The sequence below is a fragment of the Acartia tonsa genome, chromosome 7, assembly GCF_053477335.1.
Source record: "Acartia tonsa isolate MP-2025a chromosome 7, ASM5347733v1, whole genome shotgun sequence".
Classification (NCBI taxonomy): domain Eukaryota; kingdom Metazoa; phylum Arthropoda; class Copepoda; order Calanoida; family Acartiidae; genus Acartia; species Acartia tonsa.
The window spans coordinates 47,907,794-47,929,013 of record NC_137266.1 but is presented as its reverse complement, the minus strand read 5'-3'; the positions used below and the strand labels follow the sequence as shown (position 1 = coordinate 47,929,013).

The following is a 21,220-nucleotide window of genomic DNA, read 5'->3' as shown; positions in this document are numbered from 1 at the left end:
TTGTACTCTTTGGCGTCAATGCGTATTTTCAGATATCCATTACTCGCTATCGGGGGGGAGATTAAGATAAGCATTTTGTGCGTAATGTACGCATTCTTAACTTTAGGAAAATGGACTTTTATAAGTAATGTACGCATTAGCAAGTACGCCCCCCTCACACCTCTCCCCTTTTCTTTTCCCCCTTCCCCTTTTCCTTCCCCTCCCCCACAAATGTACACATCAAAGGCCCAATGTACACATTTTTTGTACACTTTGATCTAAAAAATATCTGGCAACTATTTAGCTAGGGGATCTTAGTTTGGGTGTGTGTTGGAGACCTAAAGGACGTTATTTTGTATGTGTGATTATTAGTTAAATTTAGAAGATTATTTAGGTAAATTTTGCAAATCTAAATAAATAAGTTTTTTAAAATAATTTTACTATTGCATAGCGTCATTGACATGGGTGGCCACAATGTACGGATTTACGGAATTGTACGGATTTTCAAAAAAGTGCTAAGAAATGTTTGGATTGTACGGATTTTAATTTTTGGTGTACGGAAAATCCGTACATTCTAATTATTTAAAATAAAAAAATTGTAATTTTAGCTATTTGTCATACTGTAGTTACAAAGGTTTTAGAATGTGTTAAAATTAGTGTCATGTTCTTAATGAATTAAGTAAAATTTATCATTATTTGTAAGTTACATTTGGATTTCACGGGAACCACAGAGGACAAGAATGGTGTATCAGAAGTTTAATTATTCTTTTCTTAAATATTCAATTAAGTTTTTCAAAATCATCTTATTATGATTATAAGCAAAATTACTGCAAGCGACACCTCATTTCTTCAACACCTGTATCTTAATTCATAGTTCGTTTTAGATGAGAGGACTTTTCATGAACTTTGATTGGATGTTATATTAAGTTGAGTGTATATACGTTTCAACAGCTACTTGTCATCTACAAAAGTGGCAATTTTGTGAATTAACATTGAGGATTTACATCAATTTATAATATTGAAAAAAAAATTTTCTAAGAGGATAATACCATTTTTTTTATATATTTACTAGTTTCACAAATGATATAAAATAATACTAGCTATTTACAGGGTATGGCATTAAAGTAGCTTACTGGTTGCGATATTTAATTTATATTTAGGTTTTTCCACAGGGATAAACCTTTCTCGCCCTGCATTGAAATGTTTTGTACTTTGATATACACTAATTTTTTACATATTTTTTAACAGCTTTGGATGAATTTAATGATCTTAGCTCACCTGCCCAACTATTCCAAATTTTCGGAATTTTACTGAAGGAAAAGTTTCATAGATTTTATAATTTTTATAATTTTGATCTAGTATTTTGCAATGGTGTCAGAAAATTAAGCATACATTTGGGAAGTTTGTTTTCTAAATATTTAGAGACAAATTCAACTACATTTGCATTCCTTAGGTCAAAAGTGTTAAGAATATCTAGTTTTCCTATCAAGGGCTCGGCATGCACATTGTACTTAGCATTTAAGACATTTCTTACAGCTTTCTTCTGTAGGTTATGCATTTTTGTGATATGCTCAGCCTTTGCCGCACCCCAAACAATTAAGCCATACTCTATGGCCATTTTTTGTTGAATTAAGAGGAATATTGATATTATTTTATTGATCGATTGCTGAAATACATCACGGAGCATTCTCGAAAATTGCGCGTCACACGTTTTTATAGCCTGCCGGCACACGAGTTGAAATCTCCTAAAACTTACTTTAAATCAAAACGTTTTTTATATTCTCATTCGTTTTCATTTCACCGATAGAGCTAGTACTCTCTCTTACATCGCTTTTTTAATACGTTTTCAACAGTAAGTTTTAGTTTTTTAGTGTATTATATATGTTTTTTCAACGTATTATTTCATTTACTATTTTCAGTTGGGGATTTTATTTGCATTTGGGATTATTCAGGAGAATTTCAATAGTAAATGGAGATTGGTTCCTAAATACTTATCGAATTCTTCGAATTTTCCCAATATTTAAACTCTTTTAGCTTATTTTCGACGGATTCTTTAGTGATTTATGGAATATCGATCGATAAAAAATATTAATTGTAGCATAAGGAAACGAAATAAGACGTTTTTAATGGAATAACATGAAGTTACAAAATGGCCATTTTTTGTTGAATTAAGAGGAATATTGATATTATTTTATTGATCGATTGCTGAAATACATCACGGAGCATTCTCGAAAATTGCGCGTCACACGTTTTTATAGCCTGCCGGCACACGAGTTGAAATCTCCTAAAACTTACTTTAAATCAAAACGTTTTTTATATTCTCATTCGTTTTCATTTCACCGATAGAGCTAGTACTCTCTCTTACATCGCTTTTTTAATACGTTTTCACCCACCCTCCCTAACCCTTTATTTTATTATTGGAAATTTTTATCTTTCTAATTTTCTGTATTTTTATATCAATATCGGTCATTCTAATTTGACATATTTAACTATTCATGTCTCTACATTTTTTCAGATCAACGTTTTTTAAATCCTCAGTGATCATGACACCATTTGAGTACTATAAACTCAAGAATGTTAAGACATTCCATGCTCACAATCTCCGTACCTATAGGCAGATTTTAGCTGTTAACCTGCTTTATTATGTCACTTATCAAAGTGAAACCGATAGACATTTAGTAGTCAGAGAAATGATTAATCGTGTATTTCGTTTTCGTGATCAATTAGAACAAATTAATCATAATTTAGAAGATAGTTTTTTATCCGCCAAATCTGTTTATGATAATTTTGGCCAGTCCTTCAAAGATTTTGAAGCTGAATGTCGCAACACCTTATCACTTCTTGATTGAATTAAGTTACTAAATTTTTTCTTTTTCTTTCTTATCCAAAAAATTCTTATTTTTTTTCATTTAACCCATTAGTGCCGAGCGCCACTTTTATGGGCCGATCGAGCTGTAAGTTTCAGGGAAGCTTTATAATGGTCAAAACGGAATTCGTATTTTTTTGTTTTGCTCTAGTGGCGTGCACAGGAAAGTTGCAAAAAAACCCGGTTCGGCTTGGCCATAAATACCAACCAGGCATTAACACCCGTTTTTGGTGCTTTCCCCCAGTTTTAAAACCCGGTTGACCTGTATAAACCCGGTTATTTTGACCAAAAATCGAAAAATGTAATTTTTGAACGCCAAAAGTGAGATGAACACTTTTTAGAACTTTGATACGATCCGTAATTGAAAACTACACAACCTCATGTAATCTAAAGAGCTACAAGTATAATACGAAGCGATTTATTTCAAATTTCGTGTTTAGCCGGCGATTTCGGGTAAAAAAACCCTGTTTTGTTGTTGTTGTCAAAAAAGATCTATTAGTGAAACCGGGTAATAAAAATTTCAGACTCAAAATGGAAATGCCGAACCGGGCCTATATAGGGCGTAAAAAAACGATAAAAAAATCATATAAAAAATAATAATTTAAATAAAACGAATTCACAAATAGATGTACTTGTCAATAAACATTAGATTTCACGAAAAAAATCAGCGACTTTACTATAAAAACAAAAAAGTTAGATGGGGTATTTTGAATTGTCATGATTTTCAAACTTTGTTGATCTATACCAGCAAACGGAAGTAAGCTAAACTGCCAGCTCCAGGGGGAAATGAAAGCCAGGGTAGTAGAGGGGGGATTCATACTGAGAATGATGCAATTATGAAGCCGGAAACCGGTTTTTTTTCCATTTTCTGGCACCGGGTTTTAAAACCCGGTTCGGCACTAATGGGTTAATTTTCAGACGCTAATTTTCTTAAATTAATTTCAATTTTTTCCTCTTTAGATTTTCTTTTTCTTGAAAAATACTGATTGTTAAATTACAGCATGTCTTATTTTTAAATTTTTTGCATGATTTTTTTTCATGAATGTTTTTTTATTTTTATACTGTTTGTTCAATTTTCTTTTAAATTTATTTTCATCTTCAGACCTAAAATGCCTGTTCCTACAGGACATTCGCACAATTCCTCAGATGAGGATAATTCCCCCCCCCCCGCATCTTCTACAGTGGTTCCTACCACAAATTTGTCTAGATCCTATTCGGCTCCGTTAAATACCTCAGCTCCCTCGTCGGTTGTAGCTCCAGGTCCTTCATCGGTTGCACAAACGATTATTCCCCAGGATCCTAAAGATCCGTTGGGGTTAAATAACCTCCCTCCAGCCGGCTCATATTTGCCGGGGATAGGTTTTGTGCCACAAATTAATCAGCCGCCGAAAATGACAGCGCGATTTCAAGAGTCTGCAGCTCCAGCGCGACCATCGGTGTCTGCAGCTCCTCACATTGAATCTGAGAAAGTTAAGATGCCTGTCAGACATGCTTCAGTGTCTTCAGGTAAATTTAATACTTAGTAATCATGATTTTGATTCAATGATTTAGAAATTGAAGTTCATATAAATTTGTCTTCTTGGCAGTTTTTTACCCCTATAAAAATTTTTTTCCTTTCTAAACTTTAAATTTTTTCCCCCCTTTTTTATTCTTTTCCTTTTTTACAGCTATAAACCTTTTTTCCGCCTTATTTTATTTAAATCTTTTTATTTAGACGATTTTTCCCCTAAACGCAAGAAGTCAAAAAAGAAGAAACGCTACTCTAGTAGTTCCTCTTCATCCAGTTCTTTCTCTTCATCTTCGAGTTCTACGGAATCAGATGAACCTAAAAGGAAAAGAAAAGGTAATTTTTAAATAGAAAAAATCCTTTCTTTCTCACATTTATGAACTTTTTAAATTTTAATGATATTTATCACAGAAATTTATTTTTAGTTCAATTATTTTGAAATATAAATTTCTCGTTTCTATGAACACCGACTGAATATTTGACATTATTCTTCGGATTATCATGTCTTCATATATTCTTTCTTTAGGAAAGAAGAAGAAAAAGAAGAAGAGCAAGAAGCACTCTTCCGATTCTGACAGTAGCAGCCAACTAGTAGGCGGCCGGAAAGCTAGACGTCGCCTCCGGCGAGCAGCTGAAATACTGTCAGACCCACCTGCTTGGATAGGTATGACGTCTGCAGACATACATGCCGAGCGGGAACGCCTCTTCGAACATCTCAACGTAAGAAAAACATTTTTTTTTTTAAATTTCCTTTGATCAAGCATATATTTTTTAATATATGTAAGGGTTATTTAGTCCATCTAAACAAAAAAGGGTAGTTATTTTGGGTTAAGGGCATTTTCTTTTTCTAAATTCCTTATAAAATTTTTTTTCTTCTCAACATTTTTGAATTTTTGTTATTCAGAATATTAGTTTTTTATTATCCATGTTTATCTTTTTTCCATTTTAAAATTCTTTTCTTGGAAATCTCACAATAGTTTTTTCTATTAAGTCTTTGGATGAAAAGAATGACGTCTCTCTCACATTTTTAAAATGCGTCATAAGAGACACCTGCCGTTCGAAGAATTATGTTGAGGATGCTGCGAAGCGTCTTGTGGCGTTGAAGGCCCCCAAGAATTTGTTATATGACCTACAGCAGTCGTTGCAAGCCTGCTATCAAGCAATAAAGGCAAGAACTTCATAAATTTTTTCTTCTTTTTCGTCTTATAATAATCAAACCTATGCCATTTTTAATTTTCTTATTTACGTTTAAATTCGACAGATAGAAACCGTTTCTTGTCTATGAAACCTATTTAGTTTTTTCAAATTTTGTTTTTTTTAAAAGATGTGCAAGTACTTGATTAACACCAGTTTTATTAGCTCCCGCACCACGGAAAGAATTTTTATAATATATTTTGTGACATTTAAATTATTTTTCATTTCATTTAAATTTTCATTATTTGTCATGTAAAAGGAAAGAATAATTTCTACGACACCTTTCTTTTCATAGAGCTAGATATCAACATATTTTATTATAAAATTATCAAGATTTTCGTTTTATCTAGATAGCTGAAAGTTCCATCGGGTACATCGAACTGGCTTTTTCGAAAAACATCGGCCACGCCAACCGGTTGGCTCTATCAGGTAACAGGCGCTACCTCACCACCCAGCAGCAGCGCATCTCGGACTCCTTACCTGACTTTCGAGGAGACTATAGCAGAGGAGCACGTGGCGGCTTCTCTAACGGCCGGTTTAACTCAAATGGAGGCTCAAACCCTAGGGGCAGAGGATCCAGAGGACGAGGTCGAGGATCTCTTCGCTGTCACGGATGTAACGGCGAAGGACATAAAGTCGACGACTGTCCTTCCGCCAACCCTAAATAATAATTCTACCCCTCTTTACGCTATTCAAGATTTAAACCTACCGATACCTACCTCAGATATTCCAAATTTTCACATCGCTTCTCTAAAAAATTTTTGTTTTACAGAAGATTATGAACATTATAAACGTTTATATGACATCCAGTCGGATTTTTTATCTAGTTATTCTCCAGCTTATTCTATTCATTCGCTTACAGCAATTAATTTTTATAAAAATATTCTTAATGCACCATCTTTTGTTTTGCAAACCCTTACTTTTGGATATCAACCAGGTAGATTATTGAGAATAATTCTTTCCACATTTACTTATATATTATTTTTGTTCAACAAAACTTTTCTTTTACAATTATTCTCCATAATCTATCTTTTTTAAGTTTTTACATCTCCTGTGTTACCGTATTTTGAGAAGAACAACAATAGCGCTGTCCGCAATCCAGAATTTGTTCGTCAAGAAATTCAATCTTTGTTAGACAAAGGTATTATTGCTCAAATCGATCATCAGCCTTATTGTTGTTCACCTCTTACGGTAGCTAGTAGAACATGTAGCTTAACTAACACAACTAAACTCAGGAAAATTTTTCGACACATAAATATTATTCCTAATTCTTTCCTCAATTCTGTTTTTGATTCCCCTCTTTTTTCTATTCCTTTTATATAATATTCTTCTTTTTCAATTCTTTTCACTACCCCTCAAAATATTTTTTGTTGAGTTCATTTTTCAAAAATTTTTTCATATTTATTCCCCTTTCAAATTTTTCGAAATATTTTCCTGCTTTTAGATTGTGCATTGACTTATCCCGCCACATTAATCTACTTCTCCAGCCTGAGAACGTCTCTTTAAATGACATTAAGACAGTGCTGCCTCGCATTTCTCAGGATGTATTTTTTACATCTTGGGATTTGCGGGGCATGTACCATCAAGTACATCTAGATCCTGCCGTTACTGAACTTTTTGGTTTTTGTTATAAAAATGCTGATAATTCCTACTCTTTTTACAAATATTTAAGGCTTCCCTTCGGGGTTGCCTCAGCCGTGTTTTTAGTTGATACCTTGATACGTCCAGTTAAACATTTTTGTCACCGTCACAATATAGACGTGAGTGTCTATATTGATGACGGTTTGACTGTCGAATTAAATTATTTTAAATGTCTTCTTAGTACACACTTTGTCCTATCAGTTTTACTATGTGCAGGTTGGCATTTTCAACTTTCTAAATGTCAACTAGAACCTGTTCGTCGTATACAATATTTAGGTTTTATTCTTGATAGTAGTAAAATGATAATTTCCCTGCCCATCGTAAAAATTCAGAAAGTTTTATTTCTCCTTGATAAAATTTTACTTGCTTTTGATTCTAATGACCCTGTAGATGTTACAATTTTAGCCTCTTTTTTAGGCAAACTATGTCATGCATATTTTAGTCATGGAGATTTTATTCGTGTTGTAGCTAGAAACTCTAATCATGCTCTTGGTGTTTACACCTCACAGTATGGTTGGAAAGGAGCTTTGTTTGTCAATGCAGATATGTTTCAAGAATTGTCCCTCTGTAAAGAACATTTTGTTTCTTTAAACGGACAACCCATTCGTACTGAATCTAAAACAATAGAAGTTTTTTCCCCCCATCAAACATCTTTTTTAATTGACAACATTGATCCTAATGACTTAAACAAACATTGTAATATTTTTGTGTCAGACGCTTCTGACCACTCAGCTTTTTCATTCAAAGCTGGAGACTGTAAAATTATTTCTGATTATTTATTTACTCCACAAGAGGCTGAATTATCTTCAGGCCATAGAGAACTTTTAATTATTATTAAAGCTTTTGAACATTATAGCAATTATTTTGCCACCCTCAAAGGACAGTTGGTTATTTGGATAACGGATAGTATGTGTCTTTACTCTTTTTTTGCGTATTGGAAGCCGTAATTTAGTTATTCAAAAATTATTAATTCAATTAAAAATTCTAGAGTTCCAATACGCAATCCGTATTTTACCTAAATGGATGCCCCGAGACAGCTCACTCATCACTTTAGCAGATTTAGGCTCTAAGCTTTTTAAATCCTCTAATGAATTTGGGATTAGTTCTAACGATTTTCAATTTCTTCAAAATTATTTTTCTATCAAATTTTCAATTGACTGTTTCGCAACATCTAAAAATTGTATAGTAGAGAAATTCATTTCCCCTTTTCCACAACTAAATTGTTTTGATATTGATTTTTTCACAGTTTCCCTGACTAGTTCAGAATGTTACTACATCCACCCCCCAATTTCTCTCCTTTCTCGTGTCTTTAATAAATTAAAATTGTATGAGGATATAACAGCAGTAGTAGTTTTGCCCTTATGGCCGACATACCCTTTTTGGAATTGTATTGTTAAAGGATCTTATTTTAATTCTTTTGTCAAAAAATTTCTTCTCTGGGATCCTTATTACATTGCTTCTACACCTAATAATTTTTTCAACGGTCATAAGACGTTTAAAACTCTCGCCTTATTGATTCACACCGGTAAAGACTATGCAATTCCTTTACCGAAATTTTAATCAATATGTTTTTTAATGAATTGTACAAAATTTTTTCAGCATCTTACAATGAGAACGTCTTTCAAACATTCAGCTGTAAATTATCATAAGTTTAATGCTCCGTTACAAACTCTTAAAGACAATAGACCTCTAGAAAAGAGAGGCCCTCTTTATTTTCCTTCAGTTTTAGAGAAATACAACCTTACAGAAAAAAGGAAACGTCATATAAAATTGACAGCGTCTTCAAGAACTAAGTCCACGCAATTACTTCACAACCGTACTTTACGCCGTTTTGAAATTTTTTGCGAAGACAGAAATAAAACTCTGTTAAATTTTTCAAAAAAGGATTTAGCCGCCTACATAGAATATTTAGAGGACTCCGCAGCTAAAAAATCCGCCGTAGTCGGTTTGGCAGGCGCTATAGATTTTCTCGCCAGCGCATTAGATATGAAATCCCCCTGGACCCCCCAAATAGAAAGAATGTATCAAGGTATCACGAGAAGAGCCTCTGCAGAACAGCCTTTAACCAAGAAAGCGCCTAAACTGCCCATAAAATACCTGACCTTGGCCATTGATAAGCACGTGACACCTTTCTTAAAGAATCCAGATCAGGTAATCCGCTTTCATATGAATCATAAATCTTCTTTTTCGAATAAATTTTAGTTAATACTTACTATTTAGCTATTAGAAGTTTTCGGACCAAACTACCTTTAATATACGGAGTTTTACACTTTCTTTCTTTTGTCTCGCATTAATACTGATTTCTAATAGAAATCTTATTTCTTGAGATTCCAATTTAGTTTTTCGGACCAAACTATTTTAAGATATGGAGTTCTACACTTTTTTATTTTTCCATTTCACATTAATATTGTTTTCTAATAGAAACCTTGTTTTCTTAAGATTCCAATTGTGACCCTCCGAGCAATCGTGGCTCAGCACCTTCAATACAGCTTGTGTGCGCGCATATCTGACCTGTTGAGATTGAGAGCTTGTGATCTAGCGGTTACCACACTAGGAGACACGCCAGCAATGTCCATAACCTTCAGATCTTCTAAAACTGATCCTAGGTACTTAATTTTGACAAGAAAAATCTCTTTTAAACTTTTCTTTTTTTCCCCAAAAATTTTTTAAAAAAACTTTTAATTCAAGATTTTTTCAAATATTATACGACATTTCTTTTCTACCTATTTTCTTACTTTCTATTAAGTTGGAAATTACATTATAGTTGCAAAATAATTTCTAATTATCTTAAAACAAATTCCTTTCAAAGTTTTTTAATTTCTTAGTTTGAAATTTTTTAAAATTATGATTACAAACGAATTTTTAGCTATTATCTAATCTCCTCTACCTTAAAATTGTTAAAGAAAATTCCATGGAAATCTTTTTCAAAATCCCAAATTTGTATAAATTCTTCAACTCTGTATTTCATCTAGAACATCACTGTTTTTTACACAAAAACATAAACATTATTTTTCTAGATTCGAGGGCTCCACCAGTTACGTGATCTTCAACGGATCAGAGTACTGTCTTTATTCATTGTTGGTCCTGTATTACAATAGGCTCCGGTTATATTCATCAGATACATCCTGTTTGGATACTAGCTACCTGCTGCCACGTACAGGGAATGGTACCACTTCGAAATCTTCTAGGCGAGTTTTTAAGCATAATAAATTCACACATTTCTTTGTTCCTTTTTTAAGTTTCACAAAATTTTATTGGTAATTATTTTTTTTTAGAATCCTAGTCGCAGATGGACGTTACGCCATTTCAGCTTCCACCTTAATGAAGGATGTAAACTTAATTTATAGTAACTTAGGACTTAAGCATAAAATTACATCTAAATCTGCTAAAAGCTTAGGAGTGTCATCTGCCTTTAGATTAGGTATGAGCGATGATCATATCCGAGTCTTAGGCAGATGGCGCTCCATAGCTACAGCTCAACATTATCGAGCTATTGATGATACAACGCTCATTGAAATATTTTCCAAGATTATGCTAAAATCCTCGAGCACAGCAGTCCCCAGGTCTTTAGCAGCCCTTACAGACCAGGCCTCCAACTCCATCACTTCACGGATGACACCTTCTTGGTCCTCCGCCCATTCAGCATCTCTGAACCGCGCCCTTATCTTCCAGATTTTGTTAGCTTCGGGCTATCTAGACCCCCAAGGATGCCCTCTCAACAACGAGGGTTATCCTCTCCCTCAAGACGTTCCAGAGGTTAGAGCCAACGGCGAGGAACTTCTAGCCATTGAGTCCTCTCAAACTTTCATAGTGACTCTGCCGAACTAAGTTATTATACACTTTGTATTATTTTTTATATATTTATGCTTTTTCATTTTAAAATGCTTAAATAAAACAAAATTTTTTAAATTGCATATTAGTTCTTTTTTCAGTATTTTTTCAGATTACTTAAAATGTTTCTTTTTTAAGAAAAAAGAATTTTTTAATAGCTACCTACCATAGAATTTATTAATCTTTCGATTTCGAACTGGTTTTATTTATCCGAATATTCTCACGAATTTCTTCGTTTCATTTCGATTGGTTCCTAAATACTTATCGAATTCTTCGAATTTTCCCAATATTTAAACTCTTTTAGCTTATTTTCGACGGATTCTTTAGTGATTTATGGAATATCGATCGATAAAAAATATTAATTGTAGCATAAGGAAACGAAATAAGACGTTTTTAATGGAATAACATGAAGTTACAAAATGTGGGGCTTAGCAAGGCTGTTGTAAATTGTTTTTAAAGTAGTGGTTGAAAAGAGCTTTTTTGTTTGGGATAGGGCAAAGACTGAGCTTGCTATTTTATTTTCTACATAGTTTTTATGTTTGTCCCACCTTAGTTCATCATCTATAAGAATACCAACAAACTTGAAAAATTTAGTATTACAATCTCTGCCAATTCTTTCAATTTTTTCCCTTCCTATTTTCAATGTGCATAACTCTGAATCAAATGGCTTTTTATGCGGGCGAAAAATCATATATTAAATCATTTAGGTTGTTGTTTGATTTGCTAAAAGTAGTATCATCAGCAAATAAGTTTGTTAAAAAAGATGTTGCATTTGGTAAATCATTTATGTATAGAATGAATAAGAGGGGGCCTAAAATACTTCCCGGTGGAACCCCCGTTTGAATGATTTTTTTTAGTTGAGTTTACACCATTGATTGTAACAAACTGTTGCTTTCCTATTAAATAGTTTTCAAACCATTTCAAGGTATTTTTAAAACCATAGTGTTCAAGTTTGTTTAAAAGAATTTTTAAATTTAGGACATCAAAGGCTTTTGAAAGATCTAGGAAAATGTTTATTGTATATTCAGGGTTCTTTTTGTTTAGATTTTCATAGATATGCTTAAGTAAATTTAATAAAGGCTGTGTTGTGTTATGATTAGGACGAAACCCATATTGATATATTTTTACAGGATATTACAATCTGATAAAAATTTGATCATTTGTAATGCTACAACTTTTTCTAAAATTTTGCTGAAAGAATAGAAATTGGACAATAATTAGTAAACTTATTTTTTCCCCTGCTTTAAAAATAGGTACCAATGACTAACTTACTCTAATGATAAATACTATACTATATGAATTTATTAATGACAATGGAGATATTTTACTAATAATATCAATTGTATATAGTAAACAGTTTACCAAAACAACATTAACAATCATAGTTTATTAATCTGTTATATAAATGTAAAAAAGTATTATAATTTTATGTAATTTGAAGTAAAGTACTAAAGCAATGTAGCAAATACTATAATCAATAATTGCAAAGAAGATGTATGATTCAAATACTTAATTTAAGGAGGGGAAGTTATAATTTTGAGCAGAGGGCCACAATCACATCCAAGATGCAAGGTGGCAAGTACCTGAAAGCTGAAATTGTTAGAAAGAAAGGTATTTACATCAAAATCGTTTTAAATATCAATTTATTCAACAAAAAATAATTAAAAATATGATAAATTAAAGTAAAGTGTAAGTAATAGTTCTAATTGACTATATAAATTTAAATTTGATTGCCTATTTAGGCAAGAATCTTGTCTCTGACCCTATCTTCAACAAGGATCTTGGTTTCACCATGTCAGAAAGAGATAGACTGAGTATCAGAGGTCTTGTACCTCCCACCAGGTATTACAATGATCTGCTTTTAATTAATCTTGTATATTACATACAAACTTTTGTATCATCATAAGAAAAAGTAAGGCTTCAATTTTATATAGAGTTTAAATTACTATTGTATTTTCGGTTGTGGGGAAAAAGGTGGGTCCGGCTTTCTGGTATATCTCAAATTTGGCGAACTTAAAACTTTGCAACGCCTAGATAGAAATTATTTTTTTCTATTTAGAATATTTACATTCTATATTTAAATGCACTAAAAATTATTAAAGGATTATTATTTTGTATATCAAAAACATTAATTTGATTTTAAAAATTAGCGGTTGTATCGGAGACAACTTCTCAGGAAACTAAATAACATTCGTGTTACATCTAGGATGACTTTAGAGTTTAAGTTTTAGTAGCGAATTTACTCTATGTTTAACCCTAAACGGTCAGTACCCTTTCTGGACCTTAATAGGTTTTTTTTTTTTTTGGGGGGGGGGGCGTTGAAGTTCCCCCCTATTAAACAAACATCCTGTTATTTTTTATGAGGATTGCTAAATATTCTTTTTAAAAGCGAAGCTTTTCTATAATTAGGGTCGGTCCGTCCGTCCGTCCGTCCGTAACGGATAGCTTTTTTCGTTAATTTAGGCATGTTAGAATTGTCCTATCGATTTAAAATTTTGAATGGTGATTCCTTTAATAGTTAGGTACGATTTAGAAAGCGTAGCAACTCTATAACCATTACCAAAATGTCCGTACGTCCATTTTAAACATGTTGATTTTTTTACTTTTTTAACAACAAATTTTTTGTGATCTAATCATCCAATTGATCTGATTTTTGGTGTATTAATTTCTGGGACAACAAACTATAATGTTATAAGCGAAGCAACTCTATAATCAAGTACTAAAAATGTAAGTATGTCCATCAGCATTATCCTGTATTAAGCAGTTTTTCAACAAATTAAATGTTGACAAAGAATTTTAGCCTTCTATCTTAAATGGCAGCTTAGAAAATCACATTTTCCCAAAAGTATTATTGACTGACAGACTGATGGACAGACTGACAGACAGATGGACAGATATCTCAATATCTCTAAAATTAAGCTCAGAGCCTAAATTTTTAATGTTTGTGGGGTCTTTTGCTCAACTAGCTCCTAAAAGGAAATTCCCAATATGAATTCTGTATTGATTACTTAGTACGGTTATGTTAAGAAAGTTTTCTGGAAAAAATCATCTCAATATTTCTAAAAATAAGCTCAGAACTTAATTTTTTAGTGTTTGGGGGTCTTATGCTCCACTAGCCCCTAGAAGGAAAGTCTCAAAATGAAATCTGTAATGATTACTTAATTGGTTATGTTAAGAAAGTTTTCTGGAAAAAAAATCATCTCAATATCTTTAAAAATAAGCTCAGATTTAAAATGTTATTGTTTGGGGGGTCTTTTGCTCCAATAGCCTCTAGAGGGAAAGTTCCAAAATGAAATCTATAATGATTACTTAGTACGGTTATGTTAAAAGGTTTACTACAAAAAAAACCATCTCAATATCTTTAAAAATAAGCTCAGAACCTAAATTTCAGTGTTTTGGGGTCTTTTGCTCCACTAGGCCCTAGAAGGAATGTTCTAAAATGAAATCTGTAATGATTACTTAGTTTGGTTATGTTAAAAAAGTTTTAGTGTTTGGGTGGTTCTTTTGCCACACTAGCCCCTAGAGGGAAAGTCACAAAATTAAATTTTTAAAGTTTTATGGGTAGATCCAGTCATGTAAAGGAGCTTACAAAAAGAATTAGGTTGATAACTAGAAAAACAAGCCAGGGCAAAATTTGCTATTGAATTTCATTTCCTATAAGTGTACTAACTTCCCCCCTCCCCCCTTATTTCATTTTTTTTGCCAGCCGCTAAATATTAAAACAGCTGTAGAGCGGCCAATTCTAAAGCTATGATAACCAAATTTTAGGACGAACTTTTAGTTTACATAACAAAAAAATATTTTTCTGACCATCGCCGAAAAATGGCAAATAACGGAAACCGCCATTTTCGGCGTTTACGGCGGTTGCCGACGCCGATTAAGTTTTTTATATGTTTATGATTACAGTAATAGACTACAAACAAAATTGGCTGGTCTAGAGCTGTTTTGCTCCACTAGCCCCTAGAGGGAAAGTCCCAGGATGAAATCTGTAAGTGTACAAACTCCCACCTTAAATTTTTTATGGAATATGGATATGATTATACATGAATTATAATAAAATTAACAAAATTTACCTATTATTGCCCTTTGGCGCATATCTTATACAGACTTCCTCATTTGGCAACATCCATATAAGAAAACCTCTGAAATGTAGGACAAACGAACATAAACACTTGTAGCGTATCAGAACTTAATAAGAAGAATACTAAACACAGGTCTAAAAAAAATTGAAGTAAAGTAAATTTGTTGCAATCTTCTTTAATACAGAAGAATTTTTAAGGACATTTTCAACTTATTTATAGAGATGATTTGCTTATAACAATGTACCTTGTTGTAATAGGAATCAGAATCCCAAAAATTAGCTGAATAAATAAAAAATCATCATGTTTTAGATGTACTTTCTAGTAACAATTATAAAGTTGCTACAATTCAAAAACCATACCTAATTATTATAGGAATCATTATACAAAGTTAGAAATTAATAGGACAATTCTAACCTGTTTAATTTAACCAGAAGAGCTAACTCTGCCAGAATAATAAACTTACATACAGACAGACAGACTTTAATTATATAAAAGCTTTGCTTTTAAAAAGCTGATATGAATTTACTCACTAACAGAATAATACTGATTAATTTTCCAATATTTTTCTCAACCAGAGTACACTTGAACAGAATATATTTGTTTTATTTTTGAATCTTTAACCATTTGAGGGTGAGGAGAAAGTTGAATGGCAGGAAAATGTTGGCAAATAAACTAATTTTTAAAAGCAAATCTACACTGCAACTCACTTTGTTTTTTCTCCCTGTTAATCTATCACTCTGTTTGAAATCCTATAAGGAAAATACCTAAAAAATATAAAAAATTAAAAATAAATGTGGTAAAAAAGTTAAATTAACCCTTTACAGTCGGGCCCCTTGCCGCCCCTTAATCGGTCGGGGGGGGGGGGGGGCGTTCACCTCCCCCCTTATTATCTCAGTTCCTGTCAGAGCTAGAGGGCTAAATTTTTTTGTGCAAGTCCCCTGTTTGATAATGAATTTCCGACCTTTTATAAGTCTAAGTCAATTTTCGCTTCCTTCACACTTTTATTTAACAACCTTTGTTTTTAGGTCTTTTTTTACTTAAAAATTTCAAACGGCTATAATTTTCTTATTTTTGAAGCTAGAAGAAAAATTTTTTCCAGAAAATGTTTATCTTTATGTAAATTTTACATTAGAAATATCAAAATATAAATTTCTGCGGCCGCAGCTGTACTTGGCAGCTGCAAGCCGCCGCAGTCGGCAGGAAAACGGCGGCGGATCTTCATGAAATTTTTATATGTAATGTAGACATGTAAGAAAATCTTAAGTTTAAAATTTGAAGTCTCTAAGTCAAAAATTGCGGCTACAGGAGCCTTTTAAAGATTTCTGGAGACCTGGAGGATCATACCTGGAACCTGAAAGTGACTTAAACACCTGTATTTTATATAAGGATGTACTACTAGAGGATTTTTTAGTATTTTGGCATGATAAAATGCTTTAGTCAAAAAAATATTTTTGCTCTTTACCTGGATGACCCTGCCAGGTTTGCTGGCATCCTGTGCACTCCAGGATGGAGATATTCAAAAAATTCCAACTCTCAGTTATGTGTCATACCCATACTTAAAAAGTCAAGCAGTTTAGGCTCTTTATCTTTCACACACAGAAAATGAGATAGAAAAAACAGGATGGAAAAAATGGAAAATGAGATAGAAAAAACAGGATAGAAAAAAAAACGCCCCCACCCCCCGACCGTTAAGGGTTGACAGACATCTAAATTATAGATAAGATTCGCCAACAATTTCAAGATCCATATTTCAACTCCATTTATCCCTGCAAACATAATTTACATTGATGCGAATACATTCAAACACATGCGACGCATGTGAATTAATTGATACTTTATCTAAAGTCGCTTGTAATAAAAGATTTATATATATCTATGTATATAAAATACATTAAAATACAGATTTTTATTTTTGTTTAAATTTTAATTATTGGTGGTGTTTAAACCACTTTTTTGAACAACGCCCCCATAAAACGTTTCCATGTATAAATTGAAGAAAAGTACATTAAGCTATTAAGTACATCGATAAAGTATTGTTTTTCTTCATAGTATTTAAATTAATTTTTGAAACAAACTTAGAAAAAAAGCTTTTGAGATTTTAATAATCATTAATTAATTCTTTTTAAAAAAAATTAATTTAAATATCTGAAAATTTGCCGTTAGTTCTTAGTTGGTATAAAACAAAATAATTTAGAGTAGCGGGGCTACTCTATTACTATTAATATTACAGAAATTTTAAATGAGTAGTAAGTAAATATCATAATATTAGCACCAGTTTTGTTAGCTCAGGCATTTGAAACCTTGTTTTCACTTATTATCCACGGAAAGATGTCTATAATACGATGTGGTAAATTACTCAGCTAAATTTATTTAGGGTCTACAATATTTTGATATACATGATACAAAATATATTTTTTTTATTTAATGAAAAAAATATATTTCTTTATTTCATGAAAAAAAAACATTTTCTACTTTTCATCCCTTTTGTCCTTGTTAACACAGTATAAACTTTGTACAGCAGAGAAAGAGTGGGCAATGACAATAGTCCCCAAAGTTTTAAATAACGTTTTCTTAATTATTAGCTTAACAATTTTGGGGATTGAGTCAATTTGAATTGGTTGCATCAATAGGTTGAGTGTTCACACTTTTTAACCACAAATTTTAATCTACATAAGGGGTTATTCTAAGTATCATCATCGGGGATGTATATTAATTTATCAGCCATTGTCTTATCCCTTTACATCCATTACACTCACTACTGTATACAACTTCTAATTTAATTTGCTTTTGTTTATTGATAAAACAATATGCTTATGTGATAATATGCGGAAATGACCGCACACCGTTGAATTGATCTTTTCCCCCCCAACTAATTTGTTTCACTACGCCTCCCACTGTATAAAAGTAGTCAGTAATTAAGAACGATAAATCATGAGATATTTGATCATGCACCTCATGCGTGGACCCACCATATTCCCCACAACCGTATTTTCTTTCTTTCTAAAATATGTCACTCTTTGTCCAAATTGTTATCAAATTCTAAATTTAAAATACCTAGGTAGTGTAATCAATAAGACAATGATTATAGTATTACATATCTCTTATAATTTTGAATTGTCATAAAATGTCCATAGTAAATTACATAAAGTCTCACCTTTCTTTTCTAACCGTTTGTTATGTTGTTTTCCCCTGTCAGGTTGGAGCTCCCTGAACAGGAGAGAGTAATTATGGAGGAGTATGAACTTGGCTGGGCAGCAAGAGCTGAGAGAGTAAGTTTTTAATATAGGGGTCAATATTTTCTCTTAGATATAAACAAATAAGTTAATTTTAGGGTAGATTTTCCAATCTGTTGATAATAAAAGATAATTCTTGTTTTTACTTTATTTTGGAAATGTGTTAGGTTATTTTAAAGATGCGAAATTTAGTTAATAAAGTTTTTCTTCTTTCTTCTGATCTACCACAAAATTATTTTTGTTTTCATTTTACTCTCAAAACTAAAACATTAATAAATCTAATATAATCCACAGTTAATCAATATATTTCTGAAATACTTATGCCTTATTATAATGTGATTTATAGGAGTAAAAAGAAAGTAAATCATAAATTATCATGAAACATTACTAATTGTATATTCCAGGGGTTTGCTTTGTATGGCGAGGTATTTAGAATTTAGAGAGGTCCCCACATACATGTAATTGTGTTGGTAATTGTTCACCCCCTTGAAATGCTCACTTACATGCTTTAATCAATTCACAAGTACTTGTCCCATTTGATGTATCTAATATTTTCATTTAATCACCTGTTTCCCTTTGCATAAATGTCTATGGCATTTTTTACAGTAAAAATATAAATGATACCTAACAATTTCAAATTTTTTTATTTTTTTTTATTTTTAACTTGAGAAATAGTGTTCATTTTATAATTCTAATATTTGTATCATAAATAAATATTAAGTTTTTATTAAATTTATATTTGCTAATATTTTAGTGAGTTGGCAACCTTGCATATATTACCTATGTTGTTTTTGTTAATTGCTTTGCTTTATTGTGCATTCAATAGTTGAAAAAGTTATTTAACTAAAGTATTTTGTTATAGGAACCAGATGATGAAATTATCAAGAGCGGTGTCAATCCTGATAATATTAGGTAATTCATAGTAACTTGAAATTATAGGTTGGAATCTAGTCTTAGAGGACTCTGTTAATCTTTAAATAACCCTTGTTCTTTAAATGCAAACATGTTTTTCAAAATTTTAAATGCTGTTTGAAGAAATATATATTTTGTTTTGAAGGAACAAATCAAATTTTTACAGGCTCTGACACAAATTGAATGATTTTAGCTTTAAACTGCATTTCAAAGTAAATAAAAACAAAAGTTAAATTATGAAAATAATAAGAATTTAGTTTTTAAATTTATTTTAGAAACTTCAAAGTGTATAATGTTATATTATTTACTATTAGTTTTGCATTTATTTATTTCATATTTATGAAGAAAAAAAATTCAATTTCAACATTTTGTATAAAAAAAAGCAAATACATTTTAATATTTACAAATATACAAACTCTTTCTCCACACAATAGGAATAGATTGGTACATAGATTCTTTTTTAAATTTATGTTATCTTATTCCTCATTTCAATTTTTAGTATAAAAATATCCTATACTTGAATTATAACATTCTAGAATTTGTTAACCATACTACATAAATATATATTAGCTCAGTATTAGCTGGCATTGTTTACTTTCTGAAGTGGATCTCTATTGTTAAGACATCTATATAAGAGAATGCATTAGACATATGTTTTCTAACATTTAATGTGTTTTCAAAGTTTGTTTGTATCCAGGAAATGGTTAGGATGGAAAGGGTTTTACAATCATTTCACCAGAAATTGAGCTCAACTTGGTTTTACAGTTTGAATACATTACCTGATACCAGATAAAACAGAAAAAGTTTTGTTTTCTTTGTATCCAAATTAAACTTTGATAATAAATACCAATTTCTAGTACTTGAAAGCAAAACAGTAATAATTTCTTGAAAAAGTCAAACTAGCTTTTTTTATTTCTCAAGCTTTTTCGTTCTCAGCTATCCCTACAAATTTGCTTTGTCTAGTTGTATAATTTGATTTTTTTATATTATTTGAAATTAGGGTTGGGCCGGATACTTTTTTGGCCGGATACCGGATATCCGGTATCCGGATAGTTTCAATATCCGGTATCCGGCCGGAGATCTGGCCAACGCTCAATATCCGGCAAATTACCGGATATCCAACTGAATAACCGGATATCTGGCAGTAAAAATCAGCCGGATATCCGTTATCCGAATAGTTTCTATAACCGGTAACCAGCCGGATATCGAAAATGGCCGGATATCCGGCCAAACTGGATATCCGTCCCAACCCTATTTGAAATAAGGATGTAAAATGATAGATATATGAACATTAAAATTGTAGGCAATAAATTAAATTTATCAGGAATGTACAAAAAAAACAATACAATTTTCATTCCCATATTAATATGTCATATAAGTTAGTTAATTATTGAAACATTTATTGTAGGAAATGGAAAGTACTTCAGTCAGTCCAGGACAGGAATGAAACCTTGTTCTACAGAATACTTATGGATAACTTCCACAGCATGGTAAGCATGTAGATTCTCAATAACTGGTCAGAATTGACAATGGATGTAGAATATACGTGGATATTATTACAGGGGAAATTTTTTGTCAATTCATGTTGCTATTTCCCCTGTCATTTATTAACCACTTTGTTCATCCAGTAGGAGTACCCAAGAAATAATAAATCCATTACCTTTGCGTACTAAGGATTTACATGGTGGCATACGGTTTGATATGTTAAGTAAAGGGAAAGACAGCTTTACCTAGTTTCTTATCGCACCACCTAACTCCTCTCCCTAAATTAGCAAAATTATTATGGTTTAAGTCATAACACAGAGAAATTTTTTTATGTCTAACTAAAAAAGAAAAATAGCTAATGTAACAATTTCATTGCAATAATTTTATATTTGAAATACTTTAATCAAAATGCTATATTGAGAGAATTATTGAAAATAGCTTCCTTAATTATCAATAATGCTTTATGTGCTGACACAATAGGTGATGTTAA

The 21,220-nt window shown here is 31.8% G+C and overlaps 3 protein-coding genes across 4 annotated transcripts in view; all 3 read left to right on the top strand.

Moving 5' to 3' along the window:
- The first annotated feature begins 260 nt into the window (after positions 1-260).
- LOC145323882 (uncharacterized) overlaps positions 261-21,220 on the top strand; it is a 39,845-nt gene continuing 18,885 nt past the window's right edge. For both annotated transcript variants that reach the window (XM_080166472.1, XM_080166471.1), the window contains exons 1-6: positions 261-373; positions 12,538-12,629; positions 12,761-12,860; positions 18,297-18,369; positions 19,196-19,245; positions 20,654-20,735. In XM_080166472.1, coding sequence (XP_080022598.1) covers positions 12,584-12,629; positions 12,761-12,860; positions 18,297-18,369; positions 19,196-19,245; positions 20,654-20,735 — 351 coding nt within the window. In that variant the 5' untranslated portion in view covers positions 261-373; positions 12,538-12,583. The remainder of the gene's footprint in view (positions 374-12,537; positions 12,630-12,760; positions 12,861-18,296; positions 18,370-19,195; positions 19,246-20,653; positions 20,736-21,220) is intronic.
- Positions 3,952-5,535, top strand: LOC145323881 (uncharacterized). The gene is made up of 4 exons (XM_080166470.1): positions 3,952-4,351; positions 4,560-4,688; positions 4,879-5,072; positions 5,344-5,535. Exons 1-4 carry the CDS (start codon positions 3,955-3,957, stop codon positions 5,533-5,535), a joined length of 912 nt encoding a protein of 303 aa, XP_080022596.1. The 5' UTR covers positions 3,952-3,954.
- LOC145323880 (uncharacterized) lies at positions 6,271-10,449 on the top strand. The gene is made up of 3 exons (XM_080166469.1): positions 6,271-9,338; positions 9,627-9,793; positions 10,205-10,449. The coding sequence occupies exons 1-3, from the start codon at positions 8,763-8,765 to the stop codon at positions 10,446-10,448; spliced, it is 987 nt and encodes a 328-aa protein (XP_080022595.1). The 5' UTR covers positions 6,271-8,762; the 3' UTR covers position 10,449.